At 34.9% G+C, this 27,374-nt stretch overlaps 1 protein-coding gene across 2 annotated transcripts in view; it reads right to left on the bottom strand.

The window, feature by feature from the left end:
• Positions 1-225: 225 nt before the first annotated feature.
• Positions 226-27,374, bottom strand: part of CHD1 (chromodomain helicase DNA binding protein 1) — a 55,639-nt gene continuing 28,490 nt past the window's right edge. Inside the window, exons 11-37 of one of the 2 annotated variants that reach the window (XM_048291313.1) lie at positions 26,416-26,543; positions 25,631-25,847; positions 24,940-25,029; positions 23,931-24,121; positions 22,651-22,839; positions 22,175-22,337; positions 21,611-21,763; positions 21,046-21,117; positions 19,276-19,425; positions 18,540-18,688; positions 18,211-18,307; positions 18,009-18,104; positions 16,897-17,073; positions 16,565-16,725; positions 15,185-15,226; positions 14,364-14,494; positions 13,869-14,007; positions 13,009-13,159; positions 11,864-11,986; positions 11,366-11,503; positions 8,901-9,164; positions 8,347-8,487; positions 5,360-5,538; positions 3,430-3,526; positions 3,154-3,211; positions 2,030-2,240; positions 226-1,822 (exon numbers count right to left, since the gene is read on the bottom strand). In XM_048291313.1, the coding sequence (XP_048147270.1) occupies positions 1,459-1,822; positions 2,030-2,240; positions 3,154-3,211; positions 3,430-3,526; positions 5,360-5,538; positions 8,347-8,487; positions 8,901-9,164; positions 11,366-11,503; positions 11,864-11,986; positions 13,009-13,159; positions 13,869-14,007; positions 14,364-14,494; positions 15,185-15,226; positions 16,565-16,725; positions 16,897-17,073; positions 18,009-18,104; positions 18,211-18,307; positions 18,540-18,688; positions 19,276-19,425; positions 21,046-21,117; positions 21,611-21,763; positions 22,175-22,337; positions 22,651-22,839; positions 23,931-24,121; positions 24,940-25,029; positions 25,631-25,847; positions 26,416-26,543 (4,071 nt within the window). In that variant the 3' untranslated portion in view covers positions 226-1,458. The remainder of the gene's footprint in view (positions 1,823-2,029; positions 2,241-3,153; positions 3,212-3,429; positions 3,527-5,359; positions 5,539-8,346; positions 8,488-8,900; positions 9,165-11,365; positions 11,504-11,863; positions 11,987-13,008; positions 13,160-13,868; positions 14,008-14,363; positions 14,495-15,184; positions 15,227-16,564; positions 16,726-16,896; positions 17,074-18,008; positions 18,105-18,210; positions 18,308-18,539; positions 18,689-19,275; positions 19,426-21,045; positions 21,118-21,610; positions 21,764-22,174; positions 22,338-22,650; positions 22,840-23,930; positions 24,122-24,939; positions 25,030-25,630; positions 25,848-26,415; positions 26,544-27,374) is intronic. The other variant, XM_048291314.1, reaches the window with a different exon arrangement.

Below are 27,374 nucleotides of genomic sequence, written 5' to 3'. Positions count from 1 at the left end.
AATGCTTTCAGATAAACCTGCTTAATTGGAAAAAATACTCAGCATTTCAAGAGCAGAGAAAAACTGGAGCAGTAGAGAGAGCTCCTGCCACACGATGCCAGGCTAGGTAACTTCTCTAGTTATCACCAGGATTAAAATTGAGTACTTTTAATGTCTTCATGGGTAAACCTGGGGAAAAGTAACACTGTATAGACAAACACAGCAGAAAACTACAAGACCCACATGTCCTTTTAGTTTAAATTTAATTTGTCAGATAGAAGTTATCTATGTACAATCAGTGTGCATTGTAACAATTCTGTCAATAAATTCGTAAGTCAAATCTTCTAAAATATTAACTACCTGCATAGCACATTTGACATTATTGCCCATGTTGAAGAGGGAACATATGAATTTACAATTAATTTTGATTGATTTTGATACTGAAGTGTTCAGGTATTTGACACTCCTCCTTTAAAACCAATGCACCTGAAAAGCTTTCCAGAGCACAGTTTAGCTGGATATTTCTTAAGATTTCACTACAAACAATCACAACACTGACAGTTTAATAGAGAAAAAAGATCCAAACCAAAAAAACCCCCAAAAAAACCAAAACCCACAAACCAAAACATGTATCTAAAGTATCCAAAAAAGGGAGCACTAAATGGAATAAAATGTTCCCTTTCCCCATTTTTACATTCTGAGCAGTGACTCCATCAAAATCTTTTATTGAAACATACAAGTAGACTGATTTTGTTTCATAATTGTGACAAGAAGGCCTGAGTTGGTGGGGAAAGGAACAGTCAAAAAAAGCCTGAGGGGGAAAAAGCTCATTTAATAAATTTACAACAATTTACAGCCATTTGTTTGTGTTTCGCTTTTTTTTTATTATTTGTTTGTTTTGTAAAAACGTGTTGTAACTGATCACAAACAGGAGAAATCCTGGCTATTTTACAGTTATAGGTACAGAATTTAAATATTCAAGCTTGTGATGGAAAGCGGCAAGGTGGTCGCAGTGTACAATGTAAACAAGTAGCTTTGGAAAGTGAACAAAGTCCTTGAGAGTTCTTTACTAAGAAAAAAAATATTTTCCCCATTCCCTCCTGAAATATGAGCACAGGTCAGTGTTTAAAAGTTCGTTTACAAACATAACTTAAAACATTATCAGCCTCAAACCACTTTGACATGAAGTGTTCTATAGTAAGATCCAGTCTGAAATGGGCAGTGTTGAGGTCCCTGTAAAAGTAAACATCTTCCATCTCTTAAAAAAAAGTGCCACAGCATTTGCAGCACAGTGCAGCATAAACTTTAAATACAAAAATATTTTTCTTCTGTTGGGATATAGACCTTGCATCCTGGAAAGAAGTAACAATACTGCTACTGATAGAATATCCCGTCTGTATCTTTCAAGTCATGTAAGGCAATTACTGTGTTAATTTACTGTATATGGCTAAAAGAAGGTCCAGAAAATGTCAGTCTTTGTTATGTTTTCCGGCTACTCCATGTATGTTCAGGTGTACTTTTGTGGTCTGATGAATGTTCAAATGGAGATCTGTGACCTAGGGGAGATCTTGAACCATAAGGAGACCTCTGATCCAATGGTGACCTTGGGCCACTACCTGAAGCTCTGTGGTCCATTTGCCAGTCTGAGTGGTACCTATAATCTCTGGGAGATTTATGATGGCTGTATTCAGAAGAGGGACGGTGATCTGCATGTATCCTGTGGTCTGAATGGGAACGGTGATCTGAATGAACCCGGCTGTCTTTTAAACTCCCTTCCAGGCTTGACCTGTGGTCTCTGCTCCTGTACTCGTCAAACTTCCTATGTTTACTATCACTGTAGTATCTAAAAAATAAGAAATTATTTGTAATAGAGTTAATGGTAACATATTAAGAGCCACAATTATGTAAAATTGACAGAACTGCATTAGAGAAAGATCACTGTTGCAATTTTATGTTACTCAGAAAAGATGGTTTGGTGCTTCCTACAAGCATAGCTACAAAAACACAAAGAGAATTCTGACCAGATTTCAATATTACTCAAGAAACTCACCTGCTGTCTTGTTTGTAGTGATCCCAGTCTCTGTGATCTTTTCCATTGCTGAAGGCTGAATAGGGCCTTTTCCTGGAGTCACTTTTCTTGTAAGCATCTCCCTGATGCCTGTCTTTATGATGATCGTGGAATTGTGACAGATACCTATCAGAGGAGTAGCTGTCCCTGCTACTGTCATCATGGTTTGTATTCTCCTTCAGTCTTTCCACATCTGTTTAGTAAAGCAGAGGTTAAAAGGAAGTATCATAACATCTTTACTTCACCTAATTCAAACAGCACTTCTACCTGTCAGCTGTATGAAAAGGACATAATTTAAAAAACAAGATCTAAATAGCTGAAAATCAAATGCACTAATGCCAGTGAACAGAAGAAAACTTCAGAATTAAGAGGGAACCAAGCTAAGATGTAGATGCGTAGGACTTGGAAACAGAACTTCTCAGCCCCTCCATTCAGTCTACGAAGCTAAGTGTCCAAACAAGCAGTGAGTAGAGGTGCCTTCAGTAGAGCAATTTTAGATAGAATTGCAGCAACCTCCTCTCTAAGAAAGGATGCTCTTAGCATGAGTAACAGTTTTAAAGGTGCACCTTGTTAGCAAAAGAATTTCAATAGTATTCCTAAAACACGTGAGTCTTGATTTTAAATCCATGACAATATACTTGAGGAGTTCAGTAACACAAGATTTAAAAAAGCACTACATACAAGAAGGCAGGTGTGGGAACATATGGGGGGAAAAAAAAAAATCAGTGTTATTGTCAACAATAAAAAACAGCCCCTGTAACTAATGACAGACTATGACTGACTAATAAACTTACACCACAGTGATACCACAACAGCTACAGTCACAGAATTTCCAAGAAAATTACAGGTTTTGACCTCTTGCCCTCCCCAAAATTTAACACAAAAAAAGTTTCTTTATTATTTTAAAGGACACTCAAATAACCTGGTAGTACCAGCTTCACTCTGCACTCTGCTGGATTTCACCAGCAAATCAGTGAAGCTTTTCGAATTAGGCTATCTCTATGGGACTTAGCAGTGTGGAAAACAGACCCAGGAGACGTGTGAAATGAAATAAACATGAATACTTAAAAGTATTTAACACAAGAATATATTTAAAAGTTTCTTACCTGGATTTCTAATTACATGTGTATTCACATTGCTGCTAATATTCTGGTCGTTGTGTTGCTAAAAAAGACAAGTACATTGGTAAATGTACTTATTGGTAAATCCCAGAGTTCATCCGAATACATTGAAATATACCCTAACAAAAGAGACTACTACACTGCAAACACAAAGACTACTTGAAGTGTATTTCCGTATTCTTTATAATCCTCTGTATCTAATAAACATTACAATAATTAAAAAATGTATTTGTGTCTTTTGAAATGGTCTGAAAATATTACCTGAGACTCTTGACGTTTTTTGATTGCATGTTTATACAGTTTGTGCAGCTTTCTTGCATCAAATTCTGTAAACTTAGAGACAAAAATCCACAAATTTCTGAGGAAGAAGAAAAGAGAAGTTATAATTACTTAAATTTCTCCCTGTATTACGTAGCAGAACATGGATTTAACTGCAATTATCTGAATGCTACTTCAGTAATCCTGAAATGCTATATAATCTACACAGTATTGTCTAATTGCACAACAAATGTTATGTAGTTGTAAATAAAACATTTGAAAGATTGATTCCTTTAACAATTTTTCACTTTTTAATATTTATCGTAAGTACTTCAGTGTGAAGTGCATGGACAGTAGTACTGATAAGAATTCTGTCAATTTTTGTTGAAATGCTCATTAAAAATATAGCTATCAGTTTATATATGTCTTCTAAAAGTTTGTTTGAATTTTGAGTATTTACCAGTCTATAAATAAAAAATTTAAGTAAGTAAAGGAGTAAAAATTCTTTCAAATTTGAAATCTCTTACAGCATAAGACACTTGACGAACAAATCTTATTAAATGAAACCATCAACAAAGGAAATTTTCCACAGAATTTGAGAGTCTGGTCAAGGTTTTTGAAACCAAGTAAGAATGTGAAAGAGGATGAAAGTCGTACAGTAATAAATCTGTGCCTAATCTGTGCTTGAAGGAACCAAAGTAGAACAAATCAAGTCTTTTGCTGTCAAGATGCCAAAATTCTGAAGAAAACTTTTCCTTCCATGATCACAGGTGAAGTTTTTTTAAGAGATACGGATTTTTTTTAGTGAAATTTGCAGGTGGAATGGTTAGAAGAGTCTACAGAATAACAGTGTTCAAAAATATTCTGAGTGTGGCACTTCAGGAAGCAACAGTATGCTCATTATTCAAACATGATAATTTAAACATGATAATTTCTGTCTAGAAGTTTTCGTAAGTAGGCAACCAGTCAATGGTGTGTCTAATGAGACCATTCTAACTTTATATAAACTATACTACTTCTTATCAAATACAGCTGAAATATGTATTTTATCTACACATAATATCATACCATTATTATGAATAACAGCTCTACTACAAGTTTCCACTTAAAATAATATAAAATTTACCAAAATGTAAGACGTGGATTTTGTTTTTGTATCTCAGATCACCTTACTAATTTCAAGTAAAGGAAGTAAAATCAGCAGAAGCATTTTACGCTAACAGAAGTCTTCAGGAAAATGCAACACTTAAGACTTTGATATATATAATCATAGGCTGTATCTTCAAGCATAAAAACATTAAGTGAACATTCCAACAAAAGGAAGTCAAATTGCATTAAGAACTTATCAATGAAATACAAGACCAGTATTTTTTTTCTTAGTTCTTTTTATATTGTCACCTGATATAGATGCAAACTCTTCCCTCGCTTTTGAATTGCATTAGAGTATGTTATGATAAATAATTATCAAGTCGTAGTTAATACATAATAGTTAATTCAATTTTAGAGCGCATTTAAAAAAAAAAAAAAGAATTCTACAACTTGGAATCATACATTCAACACATTTTTAGAACTGCGTATTTTCAGCAGGAATTATTAAAAAACCAAAATGACCTGAAGTTGAGAAAACCAGATCTTTAAAGGTAAGAATGGTTTTAACTAAACAGAGTGGCAGTGACAAGTCCCCAGCGTTTGCTGTCAGCGTTAAGCAGAGAGATGTCTCCACCCTCTGGACAAAATACAGGACTCTGCATCAATGCTTAAAGTCAATCCATTACAGGTCAGAACAATACATAATCACCTTTTAATAGACTTCTATTTAAAACAGCAGAAAGATACAAGAGCAAACAATAAATAGGAGACTAAAACCTATTCTTCTCAATGGAACCAATTGTAGATTTCCCTTTTCCAAGTAAACCCCAAGAAAATAACTTACTTTCTCCACTGTTTAATTTGTTCAGGATTTGTATACTCCTTTAGACATTCAGTAATATGATCCCCAATTTTGATAAGACACTGTCTAGTATGTTCCAGCTGCTCTCTTTCAGAAAGGCCCTTCTCTGGTCGATCCAGCTGTTTCAATGCTGCCTTGACAGGTCTCATTCTTTCTTTGCACTGTGAAATAGAAAAAAATGAATGCATCAATTCAAAACAAAAAAATTTATTCTAAAGCATGACCCACCTTTTACTGTGATATATACCCACAGGTGAAGACAATATTGTTAGAAGTCAAATGAAACACAAGACTTCCTCACAGGTCTTAAAAATGTTTTACATGTTTCCTTTGGAAGATTATCAATCCAGTTGGAAATTCACTTCCCTATGAAAGCGTTAGATTCTATAAAATACACATATCAAGGTGTAGCAGCACAGAAGATACAGGTGCTAATGTGTATATCTCAAACACCAGCAGCTGGATGGCTGTGAGGCTATCTTATTTTCTGTTCAAAACCCACTGGTGTCGGCTTATATGGCAGGTCCGGGACTAACATACTGATTTTCTTTCCAGGTGTGTAATTTACTAATAAAACTTTGTAAGCTTTTGCAGACCCTCTCATTTTTATTGTTCCTTTCCATCACAAACATCCAAGAATCTTGGGTGATCCCTTCCCCTTAAGGGTGGGACTCCACACTAGGATTCGAGAAAGCACTAATTTAATATATAGGATTTCTGAGGAAAAAGACTTACTACAACTGTATTTTAGTATTAAAACTTTAAGCACAATCATGTAGGACAAGTCTTACCCCTTTTAGCACCTACAAAGCTATACAAACTCAATGTCAAAATTAAATATGAGAGTGTTCAGGACATTTCAAACAAATACTTTCTGCAACCATTACACTTGGCATTCAACAAAGGATCAAAATTGCTTCTCTGAGCATGTTTTAAACCTCACTCCTATGCAGATACTAGCAGAAGTTATGCTACCAAGAATAAAGCTAGCTTGGGTATAGCACCATAAAGGTTGGAAACCACCTCCGAGATCATTAAACCCAGCCTTTCACTGAACACCACCATCTCCATTAAAATGTATCACCAAGTCCCACATCCAGTTGTTCTTTCGAACACTTCCATGCATAGTGACTCCACTACCTCCCCAGGCAGGCTGTTCACTGCTTAACCACTCTTTCATTGAAGAAATCTTTTCTTACATCCAACATAAACCTCCCCTGGCACAACTTGGGGCTATTTTTCCTTGTCCCGTCACTGGTTCCCTGGGAAAAGACCTGACCCCCACCTGGCTACAACCTTCTTTCAGGAAGCTGTAGAGAGTGATAAAGTCTCCCCTGATGCTCCTTTTCTCCAGGCTCAACAACCCCAGCTCCCTCAGCCACTCCTCATAAGACTTGTGCTCCAGACCCTTCCCCAGCTCCGTTCCCTTCTCTGGACTTGCTCCAGCAGCAAAATGCCCTTTTTCAATTGAGGGGCCCAGAACTGAACACAGCACTCGAGATACGGCCACAGAGAATGTCTAGACTAGCCACAGATAAAGGTCGTGCATTCTTGAATTTTCCCACTTTGAATCCAATGTTTTAATGATAAATCCAGATGAACCCAGTTGGCATGGTTTAAACTGTAGACACTTGCTTGGTAATACCATTGAACTCCAATGGCATGGTAAACATGACATGCATATCCTCCTTGTCACCAAGAGCACAATCAGTAAGCCTGAACAACATTTCCATTTGAAAGTGCAACTATAATTAGACTGCACCTAACCATGGCATAATGAAAAACAACAATCACCTCCTTACCCCATTCTTCCCCTCTATACAGTACCAAACCTAGAAAAACCAAACAAATACCTGGAATGGAATGAAACAGAGTATCACCATTACCAGCTAAGCATCTAGGGACAACTCAGAAAAACTGGGGAAGCTGTTCCACTGCCATCTCATTCCACTAGGTAATTAAGCATCTGGTTTACATTTTGCACTGCCACAGATTAAAGTAGCTTTTAAAAAGACAGCTTATAGAGTGCAATTCTTAAATATAGAAGTGATCAGAAAAATATAACTGTACATGGAAATCAAGTGATTTTCTGTCATTAGCCACACAGACAAATCCACCTGAATCACTCAAGGCCCATGCTGAAAATCACACGTGATTTACTTAGATTGTTTAGAATAAACTCATGGACCAGTAACTGCCATACTCATGGGAATCCTACTAGCATGTCACAGCCAGCATCCACAACAGACCCAACAGACCTGGCTGGCAAAAACACAACTGTTGAAATCTGAATGACAACAAGCACAGCTGTTCAAAGTAACTCATTGATACTTTTCCAGGGGCCTCAGCCAACCTATAAAACTTCATATAAATTGTGCATATGCATTTTTCTCAAATGTTAATTCTATTCTTAGTAAGAAGTAGTGATTAAACAGAATTCTTTTGGTGTCAGAGACATTGCCTCAGCAAGGTATTTCTAAGTGCTTTAGTATTGTTCCTTCTTGTGTTTACTAACTAAAGTCTGCAATACTTTAGTTATACAATACTTCAGAAGGAAGTCCTGAAACCTAGTTTTTCTTGCTATCTTGCAAAGAAGAAAAGCATAAATGATATGGCGAAGCCGAAGACTCCATCAATTCCAATTAAGTTCATTCACATCTGCTCTTTAAGAAGCACGATATACAAGTGATTCTTGAGGATAAATCTTTAGTGTATATTCTCAACCTATAAATCCTACAAACTACTGGATAAGTTTTTCTATTATCCTGAATAAATACAGAAAAAAGGCAAAATAAAACTGCTAGAACACAGTAAAAAATTACTTTAGTACACTGTCAGTAAGATTCATTGATCGGAGACTTAGCAAAAGATCACCTGTGTTACTGTGCCAAGTAACAATATCAAGAGTATCAGCAATTGTCCTAATTCAGACTATTAAGTAGAAACACCGATTTCAAAAGGGGACTTACCACACTAAAAGTTTTCTGATCTAGCTCTTCAGATTCTTCTGATATAGGAACTGGTTCACTAGATGCAGTAATATGAACTGGAGTATCCAGCAATGGAATTTTTTTAGCTTTCTCTTTATTTTCAGATTTGATTTCATTTACCTAAGAACAAGATACAAAAATACTTAATACATTTTATTTTGGTTCTGCAATTATAACATATGACAATCCCCCTAACTACTGCATTCTCTTCAATACATAAGAATAAAATCTATGCTGACATTCAATGACAGTACATTTTATTTTCTCTGTGGAATGGAAAAGGAAAATGGAAAAGGAAAAAAAGAATTTTTTGCACACGTTCAGTCCAATTAAGAGATACATCATTGAAGATGTACTTCCCCATTCCAAATGCCTGTCCTTGTGGTTTCAGGTAAAAAATAAAGCTTCAAGTGACATAAAAGACTTTAATGAAATGACAACTGATAAGATCCAAACACTTTTTCATCTCAAAATCATTCACATAAACCTGGTGGCCTTCTCTAGCGCTATGTAAGATAAGTAAACCTAGTTACCTTCTCTTCCTTTACTTCTTTTTCTTTCTGTGTGGATTCTTTTACTTTGTTTTCTCTCTTTTCTTTAATATCCTTTTCTTTTAATTCTTTCTTATCCTCTTTTTCTTTTTTCTCCCTTTTCAAATCCCTCTTATTTTCCTTTTCTTTTGTCTCTCTTTTTTCTTCAGCTTCCTTCTTAATACCAGAATCTGGCTCAGGCTTTTCTTCATTTTCTTTTTCTGCTTTAAATTTTTTATGTGGATGTTTCACTGAAACAATCTCATCCTGCAATATGCAAGCATATATGTCACATCAAATGGGGTTCCTATCTATACAAGTTTCGCAACTAGCAGATTGAAACACTTTTTATCTGTGCATTTTTTATTTCTGGACATAGATTTATCAAATCACCCATGAAATAGAACTGAATGCAGCGGGTTAAGAAATACGAGAACTATGCACTTACTTCCTTGATGTGACAAAGCAACTACTGATTTGGCAGAGTCAGTGGGTGTGAGAAATTGTGTTCATTTAACTTAGAATTAAATTTGAATTTGGTCCCTTTAAAGGTTATTAGACTGAAGAACTGAAATCTAAAAGGAAGTAAGTCTTGCAAAACTGACCTGATCTGTCAGGACAGTCAAGTCATGGGGGATATTAGAAGACCTCTGATCTAATTTGCTTTGTCCCAATACCATATTAAACACTCACAGGAGAAGGTAACAGAATCCCAACTTTCTCTTTTCCAGAACTGTTAGTTTTACCAGGCTTTAAAAAAATCTTTAGTTACAGACTCTCTGTTAGGTGCCCATTTAACTGTTTGAAGGTGAACAAAGTATCACTTCACTGCTCTTTATAATATTCACTGAGAAGATCTGTGATGGAAACTAATATCCTTTCAGACATACAAAAATACTGTAACTAAAGTATTATTATAATACAGGTGGAAGAATCATTATCATGTTTGAATTTATTTGAATATACCAAAAAGGCACATACAGAAACTGTTTATCTGTTGCAAAAAACCAGATGAAAGACTGTCTCGAACTGAACAAGTTACTTAGAAGAGGTATGAAGTCATCGGCCCAACCAAGGCTGTGTTTAGGTATCATGGAAGCTTTCTAACAAAAATCCAATGACATAAAAACTTTCCTGATAATTCTAGGAGTAAAATAGGTAAATTTTAAATACTGCACACTGTGTGGCATCTAAGTAGCTAAAGCCAGTTGTTTAGGAAGGTTGTAACATACAGTCCAGTTTTCCGAAATGCAATTGTTAATCATGTCCAAAAGGACTGAAGTGATGAGTACCTGCTGTTAAAGAGAGGACAACATTCTAGGCAGTTTCCCAAAACATAGTTAAGTCAATCAACTGACTGGCAGTGTATTCTCATTTAAATGGAGATGAAGACACTCATTTTTGAAGTAGTCTGAACAATTAATTTGCTTAGTTTTAGGGTTCAGTTGTCCGTGTTAATTTACTGGGAACTGTGGCAACATTTACAGGTCTTAGTCTTACATTCCAGGCAAATGACTGTAGCTATAAACACAAGGCAATCTACACTGAAATTTTTTTTGTTGCTGGCTTTACGTTTTATTCTTCATAGTACAATTTAAATACATACACCTAAAGAGTGGTTAAAAATTACTATTTTTAATAGATTTATCATAGTTTTTCTAATGCTAATTTTAACTATGTATTTCCGTAAGTATTTTTTCTTTTAAACAAGTTGACAATTACAATGGTTTGTAACAGTTTGCTTCAAACCAAGTAGAGAGTATTTTATTGATATGCATACAATTGCAGTGACTTATTTCAACTGCTTTCAAATTAGCTGTCATGACCCTAAATTTTACCCAAATATTAATGTCTAGTGATTTTGCTATATGATAAATAAAAAAAATAACAAGACACAACAAAAGCATAATACTAAGATTAATAATCAGAAGTAACAAAACCTAATAAGGTTAAATAGTTGGTTAAATAGTCTTTCTGAAAAATGGGATGCATAATGTATATACAAGCTGTTGTATGCAAACTTTGAAATATTTTCTTATGCTGCTCATTCTAATTGAGCTTGATGATATTTTTCTCAGCCTCAATAAAAAACCTTTTACCTTAAGAATCATTATCAGTAGCTGTAACACATGAGCAAACCCTAGTATTTTTACAAGTGTGATTTGCATATCTAGCAAATACAGTGCTAATGTCTTTAAAGAATGCTGAAACTGAGCAGTATCACTAGTAGTTAGACCATTATGTTTTTTATAACAATTTGGAAAATTCGTAATTCCTCAGTTATTAGTTCATCATGAAATTGAAATAGATACAGTCTTCCATGTGCCATGATGCAACATCAATTGTAGTGGCCACAGGAACAGGATGACATTCAGGTGTTTTAATTTTATTAAGCCAAGCAGAAGATAAAATACAAATTGATACTAACAGGAAGAACTGAATAGACATTTTTATTGCGTGGAAGATACCTTGTTATTATCATCATCATCTTCATCAGATTTTTCTGAGGGTTGTGGTGAAGAATCACTTTTTATTTCCTCTTTTAATTTTGCAGCCTTTAGCACCTTATTCTTCTTAGTTCTTGTTTTCCTTCTCTTTGAATTGCCCTGAATGCAAATTGATCTCTTTAATCACGTAAACTGACAAGCATCTTTGCAAAATAAAAGGTTTGGGTTTACATCAAAGAGAGGGTTCCTTTTATTTTATTTATTGCCACTAATGACCACCACTTTACTCAGGATTGGAGACAGAGCTTAGTGCAATAGCAGAGAATACACACAAATAATAGGAGAGTAATATAACATTAAACTTGCAATTAATATTCTGAGTTTGTCTTATGTATTATGATTAGCAATAGAGTAATACTACACAAATAAAAAGTGCAGAACTAAAAAATGAAAAGCATCAGGTGACATGCCCCTAAGCATAATGTTTTACCTCAGTAATGAATGCCACATTTTACTTACTGCTCCAGCAAGCCTTTGTGCTTCCTTCCTCGCAAGGTCTTTATTCAGTAGTTTAATGAGGTAGTCTGCACGGGTCTGTAACTGCTTTGCCTGGGGTTTCTTATCTGGATCGTCAGGCAAAATCTGAGGAGAAAATGGCAGCATCACAGCTGTGAGTACAGGTTATCAACTTTAGATGTTAGCCTGGAGCACACAGAACAGCAAAAGCCGTGCCAAAGGAGGTAGTAAACAATCCACTCCAACTATACCTAGCAAATATGTCAGAATGTTTAAAGCAAAGGAGAATTTTTAAAAAGTTTTCATTTCTCTCCACTGAAACCAATGCAAGCAACCAATGCAGAGTCTTTGAAATTGCCTCGGAGTTTAAAACCAACTCAAGAAACCAGCCTCAGATTTCTGTCTCCACTCTGATATTTCATCTAAGAAATTCTGGGCACCTGTACCAATCAGTCACAGAACTCTGGCTCTGACTAATTCACCTTCTAAGTGCAGAACTACACTACAGTGCAGATGCCAAGAATACAAATGTGTGGTTCCAAAAGTCAGACAAATTAATGAAAAGCAGGAGTAGGAATCATTATTAAACAAATCTGGACATAAACCTGGCTCCTCAAATCCCAAAGCTATAGGTTGTTGGCACTGTCACAAAGTTTACTTCACCCCAGGCTTTTCCTCAGTATTTGCTGCTCACTATTGCTAAGAAGCTATTGCACTAATTCTAGTAAAGCTACTCTTAGTGTTGGGAGTGGAAGATAGCTCCAGCTGAAGAACCTGGGGATTAAGCAGGGATGGAGAAACTAAAATAAATCTCTAGAATAAATGCCCTTCTCAAAAGATCAAGAACACAGAATTAACAACAGCAGAACATCTGAAATTGAGAAGGAAAAGACTGAAAAAAAAATCAAATGACACAGGGCCAACCACATGGGAATATGGAGACACAACTGACTGCAAGAATGTGTACTTCAAAATACTCAAGACCCTAAAAGCTAGTAATATACCACAAGAAGGATAGTGTAAAGTACAACTGACATATAATGTTTCTGCAATTTCATTTATCATAAAATAAGCTCTTTCAGTAACTCTACTTAGCAGCATCATTACCAAAGCAAATAGTCCTTGATAAACTACTGTAGATGACATACCTTATGTGTCAAACTGAGATCAGGATCCATTTTTATCATTTCCCAGCTGCCATAACCATATTCATAGATGCCTATTAACAAATTGGAATCATCTTCCTTACCCCAATCTATATCAAAATGAGCAGCCTTGGTGTGGCATGGGATGACGTATCTAGAAGAAATATATTAGAATGACAAAAAAATGATTTTTACATCTGAAACTTAAGAGAGGGGGAAGGGAACATACTAAAAGTAATGTAACTAGATTTATTTTTTCTGCTAAAATGCTGGTAAATTTAAGAAATTAATCCAAATATTTATCATAATATTTTCTTAGTATTTCTATAAAATATTTATTGAAATCAGCACTGGAATGTGTTTTAAAGCTGAGTAAGACTAAAATATGAAGAACAGACATCTGTCTATAGCCATGAGCTGTGTGACAAAATCGGCCAGCCATGAATAAAAGCAAAAATCATCACCCAAGTGTTCTAACTAAGTGGATAGCTTAGGAATTGCAATACACAAGGTGGCAAGTTTAGCGGTTGGAACAACTACTGCTGCACTTTGACACTCCTCTCAAGCAGAGATGACACATTTAGCACCTTAGCAAGCCTGAATACTAGTCCTAATTATTACTAGCAACTGAACACAGTTCCCAGTGAATACAATTGACAGGTTAAAGCTGTTACTGGCTTCTATGGCAAAGGAAGAAAAAAGGAAGTACAGCTGTGGAGCAGGTTACCGCCGCCAGTTCTTAAAGCGAATAGAGAGACAATGCTTTTAGAGTGTTTGAATCAAAGTTGCCAAAAACAAATGCTAGTAAGACTTGAGAAGTTTTCTGCATTACTACTCCCTTAAAAAACCGCAAAAATCAATACCTTTTTCTTTCTTCTGGATCTGAAGGAATGGATTTGTGCAGTGGTGCCAACTCTTCCTCATGAGAGATGACTAACTTTGCATTTACTTGCACTCCTGAGATTCGGAATGTTGGGCCTTTAACCTTCCCAAGTCTACCTCCTTAAAATAAATGATAAAAGCTATTAAAATATTCACCTTTACCAATAGCATCAGAAAAATGTAAAGGAAACAATTATACCACATGACCTTTTCTTAACCAAATGTTTGAATTAAAAAGCTGCTACATAACAGGAGTACTTCTAAATTTCATAGCAAATCAAAAACCTACTGCATTTTTCAGTGGTAAGTCACACAGAGAAAGGGGGAAAAGTCACCTTATTATAACCCTGGGGTTTTTAAATCATCCAGTACACACCTCAACATTTTCCCAACAAAACTGTTTTCTGTTATGATCAGAGTGCAAGAGTACCTCATTCTTCTTGACACTGTCCCCTCAAGCCCCCTGAATACTGCACCTGCTCTCTCTTGTCCAGATGAATTGTCCTTTAAGGCTTTAATGCATCCATTATGTACAAGCTCTCCCAAACGTCTGAGATCTGTCTCTGATTTATCAACTAGCTCAGCATCTCTAGCTACAGCATCTAGCCTGTAATAAAAAAAATACTCATTTTTATTTGTTGGTTATGAATGATTCCTTCAGACTTCAAAACTAAAGAAATGATCACATAAATTATCAGTCACCTGTGTTTTCTATTTGATGTACAATTGTGATCCAAGAAAGAAAAACCTTAAATGATTTAGGTATGAGGACAATACAACAAGCACTGTAAAGAAGCCTAACCCTAGTGTTATTACATATTTCTTTAAAAAAGAAAAGGAATCATTAAATCATACATATATATATGTATCATATCATCACATGCACTATAAATATTTTTAAGGATGGGAAGTTTCTCTTAAATAGGAATAATGAAAGAAGCTTAAAAATGAGAATTGACAATATGTAAAATGCAAAAGTAACTTTGACAGTCAGAGTGGATACACTGATAGGCTTTCATGAAACAGGCCTATCAAACATGACAAGTGAATGATTATTACCAAGGAAGATTAAACAAGTCAGCAGATAAATATAAAGGAAGTATTCCTCCAAATGGCAAGGTCTGTTGTGCGGCTGTTTGCACACACACCATACATAAAGAAATGGAAGACACTACACTGAAGTCACACTATATTCAAGATGATGTATTTCCCCGACTGCCTAGTTTCATGGTACATTCTAATTTTTATAAAAAAGAGATTCCAAGTTGCCACACAAATAATAATCAAACAACTTTACCTCTCAAGAGGGCCACCAAATTTCTTGTAACTCTTGATAAACCTAGTAACAGAAAATAATTTTGCTATTTAAATATATGCTTAACAAACAACATTTGTTTTAAACTTGTATTGATACAATTGTTAATCTTAGTATAATGCTATATAGACAACGGGTGAAAAAAAACGTAGACAGTAGAGCAGCTTCATATGTTCAGATAAACAAAATCAGTTTTATGGGTTTAAGAACTGATATAAATAAAACAATAGAAGATACAATTGATTTCAGAAATTACTTTATTAATTTCACAAGACTGAGGATTCAGCAGCTGTATGTATCTAATAATGAAAACTGAATATGGATTTACAGTAAATCAAGATTTCAGACATTATGTTATGTGTAGTTACACAGTTATTAAAAAGAGCAATCTCCAACAGATAGTTGGAAGGTTTCAGAAAATGACACGAAAGATACTCTCTGTTGAAATATCTAAGTGATGGAAAGAAACTGGAGATACTTGGAAAAGAAAGGACATTAAATAAAAATAAATTAAATATAAATAAATAAAAGAAGAAAGAAGACTTCTTTAACAACGAAGTTACTTGTGCAAGCACAAGAATAGCCCTGAAAAAAGTACCAATTTGTCCCGCTGTTAGATGAGACAGAAAGCCAAAAAAGATCTTTGAAGTTTTTCTTCTAAAAAAATACTCTGAGAACTTTACAGCATTTTAGAGAAACATGCATACTTGAATTTCAGAAGCAAGTAGCATTTCACAAATCCAAAAATGTTAACCAAAAGGAATTCCTCCTCCTCCTACCAAAACAGTATTTCAGCAAATATTTAGCATATACAGAAGGGACCAATAATAGTACAAGTTTCAAACAGGATTTTATATTTTCTTAGTTTTAAAAAAGCAGGATATAACAATTCAATTACAGTGCCAAGAAGTGTAAAAAGAAAACAAAATCCAATCAAATTTTTTCATTTGTCACCAAATAGATTAACACCAGCACCACAGGTTTTAAGATAAATTGGTAGAAAGCAGATTATTTGCTCATTTCTTTTTAAAGAAAAGTTCACCCCTTGTAAAATCACTGTCAGTGACCACCCAGTGAAAATACTGCCTTCACAGGCTGCAGGAATTAAAAAACTTAAATCAATCATGAGTATTTTTCAAACCTAATTTTATACCTCATTAAAATGGTTCAAATTCTTGCTATGGCAGTTCACTATGTCAGCACCACAAGGTAAAAACATTAAATGCTTAGAGTAAAAAGATTTCTAAGAACTTCAGGAAAAACAGATTATCAGCTGTACTTTCAAGACTAGTAATAATATTATTAATAATAATAATGGTAATTTCTTGGCCCTTTAAATATGCATGTCCTCCCATATCTTACCGCCTAATCTCTGCATCACTAAATCCTTTAATATTTTCTCGAGGAATAGTTCGTGGTCTTCCACGTTTTTTTGGCCTTTTTCTCTCTGAGATGGAGTCACTGTCAGATCCAGAGTACCTTCTGCTTCTACTGCGCCTCCCTTCGCTGCCATTGAAGCTGATCTGGAATTCCAGAGTAAGCAAGCTGTATCAGTAACAAATACAAGCAAGTTTTATCTGCCCTGTCAAAAAAATGTGTTCAGAAAAGGAAGTAAAAAAACCCCAAACCCCAAAAAGCAACAAACTACACCAAAAGCAACACAGATCTACAATTCAGTCAGAACCAAGAGACACCTGTTTTGCACAGTTTCTCATCCTTGGAAGCATGTATATTTCTTCAAGCTCTTTTTGTCTTTCCTCCTCTTCTATTCTTCGCCTCTGGACCTCCGGAATGATTTCTTCCCAATTTCTTGAATTTCTTTCTGGTTCCAACTCAATAACATCTTCATCCATATTGGAGAAGTTGGCCACCTTGTATACCAAAATGTACATATTTTCATCAAATCAATACATGACACAATTTGAAAAAGACTGATCAACTACTATTTTAGGAAAATGAAGTTACAGATGCCATATTTTATGCATATAATGTAATTACATATTTATCTATTTTTATATATATGCTATTGTATTATAAGCTATATATAAAATTTATAAATACAAAATGTTTCATGAAACAGTCTCTAAAGAAAGTATTTTTACTCATTTAGGAAAGACAGACTCCTTCAGCATGGGTTAAGATGAGATAAAAGGAGAATCATGTCCCTCACACATGTATGATGGTTATTTAACTTCCTTCAAAATAGGGCTAACAACATTTGAATGCCTGATTTAATGTGAAACTATAATAATATAAAACTAACCAAACATTAATACCATGCAGATATCAAAATATGTTGTGAATAAGCGATTAGCAGGAGAGCTGTGTAATAATTTCCTTAACTAAACAAATATATCATACTCTTTTTTTTTTTTTTGTACATATATGTTTAACTGACAACACTTTAAAACACCTGGCATTCCAAGTTGACTTTAGGGCTAAAAGCAACTTGCAAAAATGATCAACTAAGAAACACAAAGAATATAATGTACTGTATTTAATGATACTACAGCTGCTTAATACAAAGGCAGTCCATAAACCACAAAATTAGAATTCTAATCATTAACACATTCATAAATACATCTCATTTTATTATCAAAATACAGAAAGTATTTATAATTTTTTATACTGATGGTGGGTATCATGTATAGGTGAAGAACATTTTACTAGAAAGTGGTACAGAGTTGACTTACTGAGGCATCTATTTCCAAAGAATGAAGAGATAGAGATAAATACATAGAAGAGAAATAGTACTGTTTACAAAGGAAAGTATAAATATGGCAGGAAGGCGGGAAAAGAGCCATACCTTGAACTGTGAAAGTAACTCATCTCCTACAGTTAATGGACCTGGCTCATTTTCCCGCGTTTCAGCCCTCTTCAAAATTTCATCTATATCCATTTCCTGAGGATTTAAAAAAGTAAAAATTCTTTACAATTAAATAATTCGTACATATTTTTGGCTGTTTTATCTGTCTAGTCCAGAAGGACTACTACTAATTGCTACTTACTTGAGGCTCCTGCTCTTCCCCTTCAGGTTCTTTAAAAAGTTCCTCAGCACCAAACTTTAAAATTGCCGACAACTCCTCCTTATTAAAAGGTGTTGAGCTGAAATAAATTATATTTCAGAAAAAACATTTTAACTTACTAACTTGGAAAAGTTCTTCATAATCATAGTCAATTTAGCTATCTTTTTACTGTTAAACTCTTCATATATTTGACATACATATTTAATATGAAAATAAAAATCTACAAAGACTTTGCATCTTATTTTTCGCCTTTTATTTACAAGTGAAATATTCTTAAGGGTAAGTTGGTATAGAAAAAAACACAAATGTACCTTGAAGGAGTAGAGCCTGTATGTAACACAGTTTTCCCTGTAGTGTCCATTCTCTGGATTACTAAATGATCTAACACCATCTTTTTCTTGGCTCGTTCAAGAATATCTTCTTCTACTGATCCTTTTGTGACTAGTCGATAAATATTAACCTATGTGTATTTAAAAAATAAAAGATTTTAGAAGCAGAAATCTCAGTCTTCATTACATAACTTCTGATTTATGAATGTGTTTCAAATGTGAAATACTAGTATAATCATATTACCACAGTCTTTACAGAAATGTTTTTAAAAACCCAAATAAACAGTCTTAGACCTTTCTTTATAAACTTCAGTAACATTGCACAAGCATTGCCACAGGAATAATGTCATATTTCTAATTGTTACTGTATGTCTTCTGTAAGAAGGAAACAATCCTGTAGAGACCTAGAATATTTAAGCATGGAGGATGTGCCTGATGTAGCAGTTGTTTTGTAGAATGACATCAGACCAATGAATGTGAGACTGACAAGTCCACAACTCTTCTCCCTCTCCCACCCAAATACCACAGCTGCCATATTATTTCTTCCTGTACGGAAACTTAGGAAAAAAGAAATGAGCATTAGTAACATTTCTGGACATATGCAGAAAGTATTCGTTATTCACAAAAATACATGAGAACTGAATGGTGCAGACAGAGAGTGGACAGCTGATGTACAGAACTGTCCTTCAGGGCTGGAGCTTAAACTGAGTGTGTTTACCTGCTTCTTCTGCCCAATTCTATGTGCTCTAGCCTGTGCTTGCAGATCGTTCTGTGGATTCCAGTCAGAATCAAATATAACCACAGTATCAGCAGATGCCAAGTTGATACCTAATCCTCCAGCTCTGGTAGACAGTAAAAAGCAGAAGTCCTGAAATCATAAAGTAAGAAATAGTTTCATATACAGTATTTGTAATATTCCTAAAGGAACCAATATACTTCATGCATTATGTAGTACAGACTACAAAATCATATTACTACCAAATCCACAATTGCTCTATGTTTAAAGCTTCTTTAAGTATAAAGCAAATGCTGACTACCAATTTCTTTCATAAAGTTGCTGACTTCTCAACAGTTTAAAGGACACAGTATCTTAGATGAGGATCACTGAGCAAGACATCCCAAAAAAAAACAGATTGGTCAAAAAAAAAGTACCAAAATCTTACTGTCAAGGCCTTCAATGTTAAAAAAAACCCTCTTCCACCCTCCCTGCCCCAAGCCCTGCAAGACTAAACAGTCATGTCAGAGCAGGGAAAGTACTTGAGCCTATATGGTGAAAAAAACCTGTAGACAATATAAAATTATTGAATCAGAGATAACTATAAAATACTGTAGAAGGAAACTGAGACATGCAAAAAAACAACATATGAAATCTAAGCTAAAGTAAAACAGGTTAAAAAAACCCAAACAAACCAAATTTTCAGTAGTTACAGGAAACAGCAAACATTAGAATATGGAAAGAGTCCTGAGAATTGTGTGAAAGATTTCCAGGTAGCCCTTAGCTCAGTAATACAAAACTCTACAAAATCCCCTCCAAAATGTTACGAAATTTTAGGAAATAAAAGCTACAACTGAGAGCATTATTTTTCTTGCAGCACAAATGAAGAGTTTGCCTCAATTTTAGAAATGCACGGTTTAAGTTCCTCTTCATCTCAAAAAATGTACAGTGTAACTGCTAAGATTTCAGAAAATGTCAACAATGTCCATGAAAGAAATCTGAAAGAGTTAGCTTTTGTATTCAACATGGAGTTCAGTCCTTCTCCCTCCACAAAGCAGAAACAAGCTCAGCAGCAACTAATAAATGCTATCTTCAAATACCAATTAAAAAACCAAACTAACTAAACCCCAAAACCAATGACCAACCAACCTCCCCTCCCCCAAATCTGCCAGTGGAGGACAAAGGATTTAAAGTGATCAAAGGTATGCAATGACCTGCATAATAGGAGTGCTAAATAAGGTACAAATATTCCAGTTCAGAATCTAAAGAATTGTAACAGATGGCTACATACTTACAGGTTGTTCACAAAGAATTGCTATAAATCAGTACTTTACTATTTCTTCCATGGCATGTAAACAGGTGGCAACAAATGAAGATAACAGAAACTGTATTTGAAACAAGTAAGACATGATCATTTGTGCAAGGATAGATGAAGTTAGTTCTGCCCATTGCCAAAGGACTTTCGGATGCTAACTGCTTAAATTCAGCACTCCTGTAAACATTATTAAATTCTACAGAGGAACAAAGCTGGGGTTAAAATTCTGCAGCATTTATAGAGCAATCAGCTACCATTTTCCTAACTTATATGTTTTCTACTTAAACCTCTTCTAAAAAAAAAAGGTTATATAAACCTTATACTCTAGGCAGTAGCAATGAGTTTCCAACCTTACTGATATATTCCTCACTTTTTTCAGCCCTTCTTTTTTGTGCAATGTCGTCTTGTACTTCTTGGGAAAAAATTAAAACAGACTCCTCAGGAAAAAAATACTGTACCTCTGATCCTTCTGCATTAAAATGATCCAGTGCTTGTTTCCTCAATTCCCCTTTTATTGATCCATCAAGTCTCTAAAGAGATTGAGAACTACAGTTAAAAAATAATTTTTATACTATATTCAAAATCAGAGCAACTTCAATTGTCAGCTGCTGAAACTGTTATGTGAAGGGGAAAAAAAAGTAAGTAAATAAACAGCTCACATAATTTTTAGTTCATCTGTTTTACTTCAAAATAACATTCATCATAGAGCCAGTCCCCTTCTAGAAAAAGAATACATTTTCTTCCACTTTTTTTTAATTGAAGGGGTAACGGTCACATAATCACGAACAAAGCTGAAAGGGACTGCTGAGGGTCAACTCGTCTAAATCCCCTACTCAGACAGGGACAACTAAAGCATGCTGCCCAAGGTCATGCCAAGGTAGCTTTTGGACCTCCACAAGAGACAAAATTCCATAACCTCTGGACAACCTGTTCTAGTGCTCTGACACCCTCACAGTAAAGAAAAGATTTTCTTAATATTCAAGATCAAAGCTTCTTAGCTGCTATTACCAGCAAGTTTCTTACCTGAAATGGGAATTGACGATATTTCAGATATTCTGCCAGGATGTCCAGCATCCTTACCATCTGTGAGAAAATCAGGACTCTGTTGCCACGTTCTCGCAGACGAATCAGTAGCTTGTCAAGAAGGATTAGTTTCCCACTGCTACGTATTAAATGCTGCAAAAACCAAGAAATGTATATTGCAAAGTAAATTAATCTCAACACCAATACACACTGGGGTATGTTGGACATTCATCTGAAGTTTGTTTTTCTTTCTGTTACTGTGGGCAGAAAAATAAAAGCCAAATTCTGACATTTCTGAAGAATTTTACAGTTTAAAACATCCATACAATAATATGTAATTAAAACTGGGCATATTTATTTAGTCAATTCTCTGTCAATTACTCAGTTCCAATTAAGAATCAAAAAATACTTGACTGTAAAAACCCACAATGCACATTTTGTGGAAAACCTCATTTTCCTTAATACACTTCAATAAGAACTAATGAACTGCCAAAGCACTATAAAATTCCGTGAAAACTACAGATGTTTAACTTCTCTTTTTTTTTTAATAAAAAGTGACATTACCTGTAAGGCCTCCTGTTTATTATAGAATTCATTATCATCTGGTGGTTTAATGAGGTAGCAATGGTTGCAACACTTCTTGAGTTCCATCATGATATTCAAAAAGCCTGAAGTACTGCCTTTTGAACCTTTGCTAAGGGCTTTATAATTCCTGGTTAAAATCCACCTATGAAATAAAATGTACAATATTAGTAACTTCTAACCATATGTGGAAGCAAGACAGATGCAAGCTCCCAAAATGAACAAGCTAAAAAGTAAACGTATCTCCCAAAAGTATATATAAATACACCAAACAAAATAAACTACATGAACAGACATTAGACCACCGTAATTCCTGAGCCCTTACTTCATAGAATTTTATTGCTGAGAAACCCTATAGAAGCCTCAACTTCTATACAGTACAGAAACCACTGTAATTCAGTAAATTGTATGTAGACATATCACTAAAACAGCAGAATACACAAAGAGTTGGTACATACTTGTAGTATTGCTTCTGCAATGCGCTCATTTCCATCCTCAGAATTTGCTCCACTTTAGCAGGTAAAGACTTTTCTACATCTTTTTTAACTCTTCTCAGCAGAAATGGTTCAAGTTCTTTGTGAAGACTTGCATAACCATACTCTCTCCCTTTGCCATGCTCCTCCTCAAAATCTTCCCATGAGGAAAACCTTCAACATAATAAAATGAGCGCAAAATAGTGACATACTGTGAGTGACCTGATGAAGCAAAATTCAGGAAGAAAGGTAACACAGACACAGAACATGTATAAATATACCACAAAACCACATAAACATTCAGATTTCTTCCCCACTCCCTTCTGTTTAATCCAATTTCTGAACTTTCATCCCCCAAGAAATCCCAGATATTGTGCCTGTAAACAAAAGAATGGAATTTTCCAAAAATGTCTACAGAATGAAAACTTTCGATTCCACCATGGAAATGCAATGATTTCTTTTTCTGCAAGGACACTTGTCTAGATGGTTGCAGAAAATTCCATTATGATATTCTGTCAAGACAGCATAAAAAGCCAGCTCCAGGTCTAGAGGGTGTGCAAGAGAACAAGAATCTATTTAAAATATGTCCTGCAGCTTGTATGGTCTAGTTGACATGTAGCAATCGTCTGGACTAATAGAGTTGGAGAACAGACTTTACGATCAAACAAAAGAATAATGGCTGCCCAACCTCAGTGGCTTTGCTTGTAATGTTCTGAGGAAGTCAGTATAATCCATAGCTCAAACTAAATAGAGCTATGGTGCTTAGCACTTACAAGATGTATGACAGGAACACATGCTTTCACACATGAGCTCTAGTTTACCTTAGGTTTAAACAAGTCAGTACAAAATCAGGTCAACACACATTTTACCATATGCAAAACATATAGGAAAACCGGCTATCTAATTGAATTACAGGATATTTGGCATCTTGACACAAATTTGTTTTTATTAGTAGTACTAACACAAGAAAGATTCCATTCTTCTTCCCCCAGAGCAAATCTATATGGCTTTCCTCTTAAACTAAGATGAAGCCTTTTTTCCAGGTTCTGACCTATACATCAATCCATCATTTTTATGCACTGCTAAAATGGGAAAAGATGACAACTTCTACCAGCATTACTTACCTAACGCAGCATGAAAAGATATAGGCATTTACTTTATATAGGATATTTAAGCTATCTTTCAGTACAATTCCCGACTTCTACTGATTCTTACATCACTACACTACTTTGCTATAACAAACTTGACAAAAAACTCTTTCTTACTTTTCTGGCATGATGAAGTGCAATAAAGACCAAAGCTCTTTGAGGGAGTTTTGCAGAGGGGTTCCAGTAATAAGAAGACGATGGTTAGACTTGAAGTCTATTAGAGTTTTGTACAGAAGAGAGTCATCATTTTTTAAACGATGAGCTTCATCAACTCCTATGAATGCCCAATTCAGGCTACCAAGGAATGACTTAAAAGAAATGGAGAAGGGGGGAAACATTATTCAAATAAACACATTACATAATTTCCCACATTATACAATCAAGCTATAAACCCAATAATTTCTTGGTGTACTGTAATAAAATAACAGCTATATGTTTTTAGTACTAATTATGGCTTTTACATTTGCCAGGTTCAATGAAAAGCTGTGTAGTCATCCCAAGAAAGCATAAATTAAATTTATTATTTAAAAAGATGCCCAGAAGTCTGACCCACATGAAGTAAACAAAGTCAAAATGTTCTGCTTCTTGAATATCTGTATCAATTTCCACATGCTGTTAGGATTAACAATAACTCTGTGTGCTATCACTACAGAGACTGTATTAATACATGTAAACATACTACTGTATGCACAGTATCACAGAAAAACTATAGGGATTTCCTGGTTTTGTATCATATCTGGGGCTAAGGATCGGATTCTGTTTAAGTTCCGTGATGGTGGTCTGCAAAGAAGTAGAGCATGAAGTTGGGAGAAGATCATTACAGTAATGAGAATTTCAAGCAAACTAAGAAGAAAAAAACTAAGAACAAAATTGTTACCCACCTCACAAAATGGGAAAAGGCTGAAAGCTTCACCACATATACATAAAATCCAGAAGTGCTTAAAGTAAGAAAAGCCCCCACAAGAAACAAAAACCAAAACACCAAACTATACACTGTTGTAATTTCAAAAGCAAAAACTATCAGACTTGCCATAAATTTAATGGGCCATAAACCAAATACATTCAAGTTTAAAGAGAATTCTATATTGGGGGAATTATTTTTGTCTCCCCACAGAAGTGCAATTACCTTATCCTTTAACAAAATTTCATATGTTGTTAAGAGTATGTTAAATTTCAATCGTTTTGTCTGTGGATGCATCCATTCGTGAGTTCTTATCTACAAAAAGAAACAAGTAAACTGTGAGCTGCAGAAAAAAGGTCTTTCTGACTGGAATCAATTCAAGTACTGCAATAATGTAGGTATTTAATAGCATAAAGTAATATGATTAACAAAACAGAGGGACAACACACACATATGTAACATTTTATACACATATATATATGCACACATACCTTTACACACTATATATATATATACACATACATAACATACAAGAACTTTTTACTTTAATGGGTAAGATTACTAACATTAAGAAAACAAACCGACAACCTTTCAGGAAATAAACTAAGATCATGACTGGCTTTCTTACATACTTATTTTCACTATATCCACCTAAGTAATCGCATGGCAGAAGATAACTGATTTTCAAATGCAAGACAACATTTTTAATTCTCTTCACTATTAAGCAGAAAGGCAATCTCTCACACACATTCACGTGACATCAAAATCTAAGCTTTCAATTCAAATTTTAAGGACATAGGTCTTCAACAAATATTTGCTCAGTCCCAACCAAAATATTTGAGATATGCAGATGATAAGAATATGAAGTGAGTCTTGTTTATGTACAAGACTTCCAATGACAAGGAGAAATACTCACCATATTTCTGCTAGTTATGTCTCCTAAGTAAACTACAGCATTCATCTGAGGAGCCCAGGTTTGAATCTCCCTTTGCCAAGATGTCAACGTAGAAAGTGGCACAACCAACAAGAAAGGCCCATATAACTGATGCTCGTGAAACAGATAGTTCAGAAAAGAAATAGTTTGTATTGTTTTACCCAGACCCATTTCATCTGCAAGAATACAGCTATTGCCCCTAAAAAAAAAAAAAGAAACAAAACTATTTAGGGGAGGTGTGGAGAAGGGAAAGTAGTTTGGATAAGAAGAAATTATTATCTTTTGACCACAAAACCCACTCATAAAAGTTTTCAAGATTTTGCTACTACATATTTTGAATAAATTTATTTACATGGTTTTTCCATAAAAAAGACTTCCCACCCGTACTATCCCCTTAAATTAACAAAAAGGTTGCAAGTAGACCTCCTGAGTCTAATTTAAAAAGTTTAATACTAATGTTGACATTCCAGAAATGTTTGGGTTTTCTGGTTTTACTGTTTTAGGTTTGTTGGCTGTTTTAAAAATACAACTTATTCCACTGAAACTAAAAGCAAAGTAATGACACAGCTGTTTTTTGTTGAGAATGGCCATGTAATGATAATTTTGGTACTACTTACAGCAAAACCAGTCCCTTCAGACCTCTACTTTGAGTTTACAGTATGAAAGTCTCCAAAAATAAAAAACCAAACCACCAAACAGAAAAAAGCATTTCAGTACTTTACAAATGCTTGCAATTTACAAACAAACAAATTTGAGACTATACTTACTTGCACCATGAGTGAGCAAGCCAGTTCAACCCATTTAACTGATAATCTCTTAATTCTAGAGTTTCGTGTCCTCCAATGTAAGGTGGTTGCTTCTTTAGTGCAACAAACCGTGGCCTCTGTTTTAGAACCTGTGAAAAGGAAACTGATCATCAGTCAATGATCGAAGTGTAACTGACTGAAGTTGCCAAAAAATCTTCCTGTAGAAAAAGTAACAGGAGGTACTTACTAGGTCATCAACTCTAGTTTTTATCCATCAATGTAATCTAGGCCATACAAAAACACCAAGTAATTTGCAAGTAGAAACCAGTTTGATTTCTAATCTAAATGTCCCAACATGAGTGATATTAACTCACTCAAAGTTTTCTTTTAATATAAACTACATTAGTAAACAAACCCATTTCTGAATGCTAGTAAAAATGCAGGGGACTGGCATCTACAAAAACCTACTGTCAGTAGTGCTATTGTCCATACATCCTACTATGTATCATTATTGCTGTTCTGAAAAAGCTTCCAAAAAATACATAGCATGTATTTGATATCTGGATTTAAAAAAAAAAAAAATAAAAAAAAAAATCAAAAAAAAAAATCACATTTTTACTATTGCAACTGATGTGGTGGCAAGAACTTGGCCACCAGCCAAGCTGCCACCCAACTGCTTACTCACTTCCCACCCCAGAGGGACGAGAGAAATGAAAAGGCAAGAGTGAGAAAAAAATTGTGGGTCAAAATAACGAGTCTACTGCGTGAAGGAAAAACACCCACCCAATCAAAACAAAAAAACACATAGGAAAAAAACCTCACAAGTGACAGAATGTGAGTCACACATTAATTCACCAGTAGACTGATGACCAGCAAATCTCCATGCAACAAGCAGCCCCCGCTCAGCCCATGCAATTTATTGTTGAGTAAAACATTAAATGGCACCAAGCACCTCTTTGGCCAGTTGGGGTCAGCTGTTA

The sequence above is a fragment of the Corvus hawaiiensis genome, chromosome Z (assembly GCF_020740725.1).
Source record: "Corvus hawaiiensis isolate bCorHaw1 chromosome Z, bCorHaw1.pri.cur, whole genome shotgun sequence".
Lineage (NCBI taxonomy): Eukaryota > Metazoa > Chordata > Aves > Passeriformes > Corvidae > Corvus > Corvus hawaiiensis.
The sequence above is the reverse complement of the archived record's forward strand: the minus strand, read 5'-3'. Positions and strand labels throughout refer to the sequence as shown.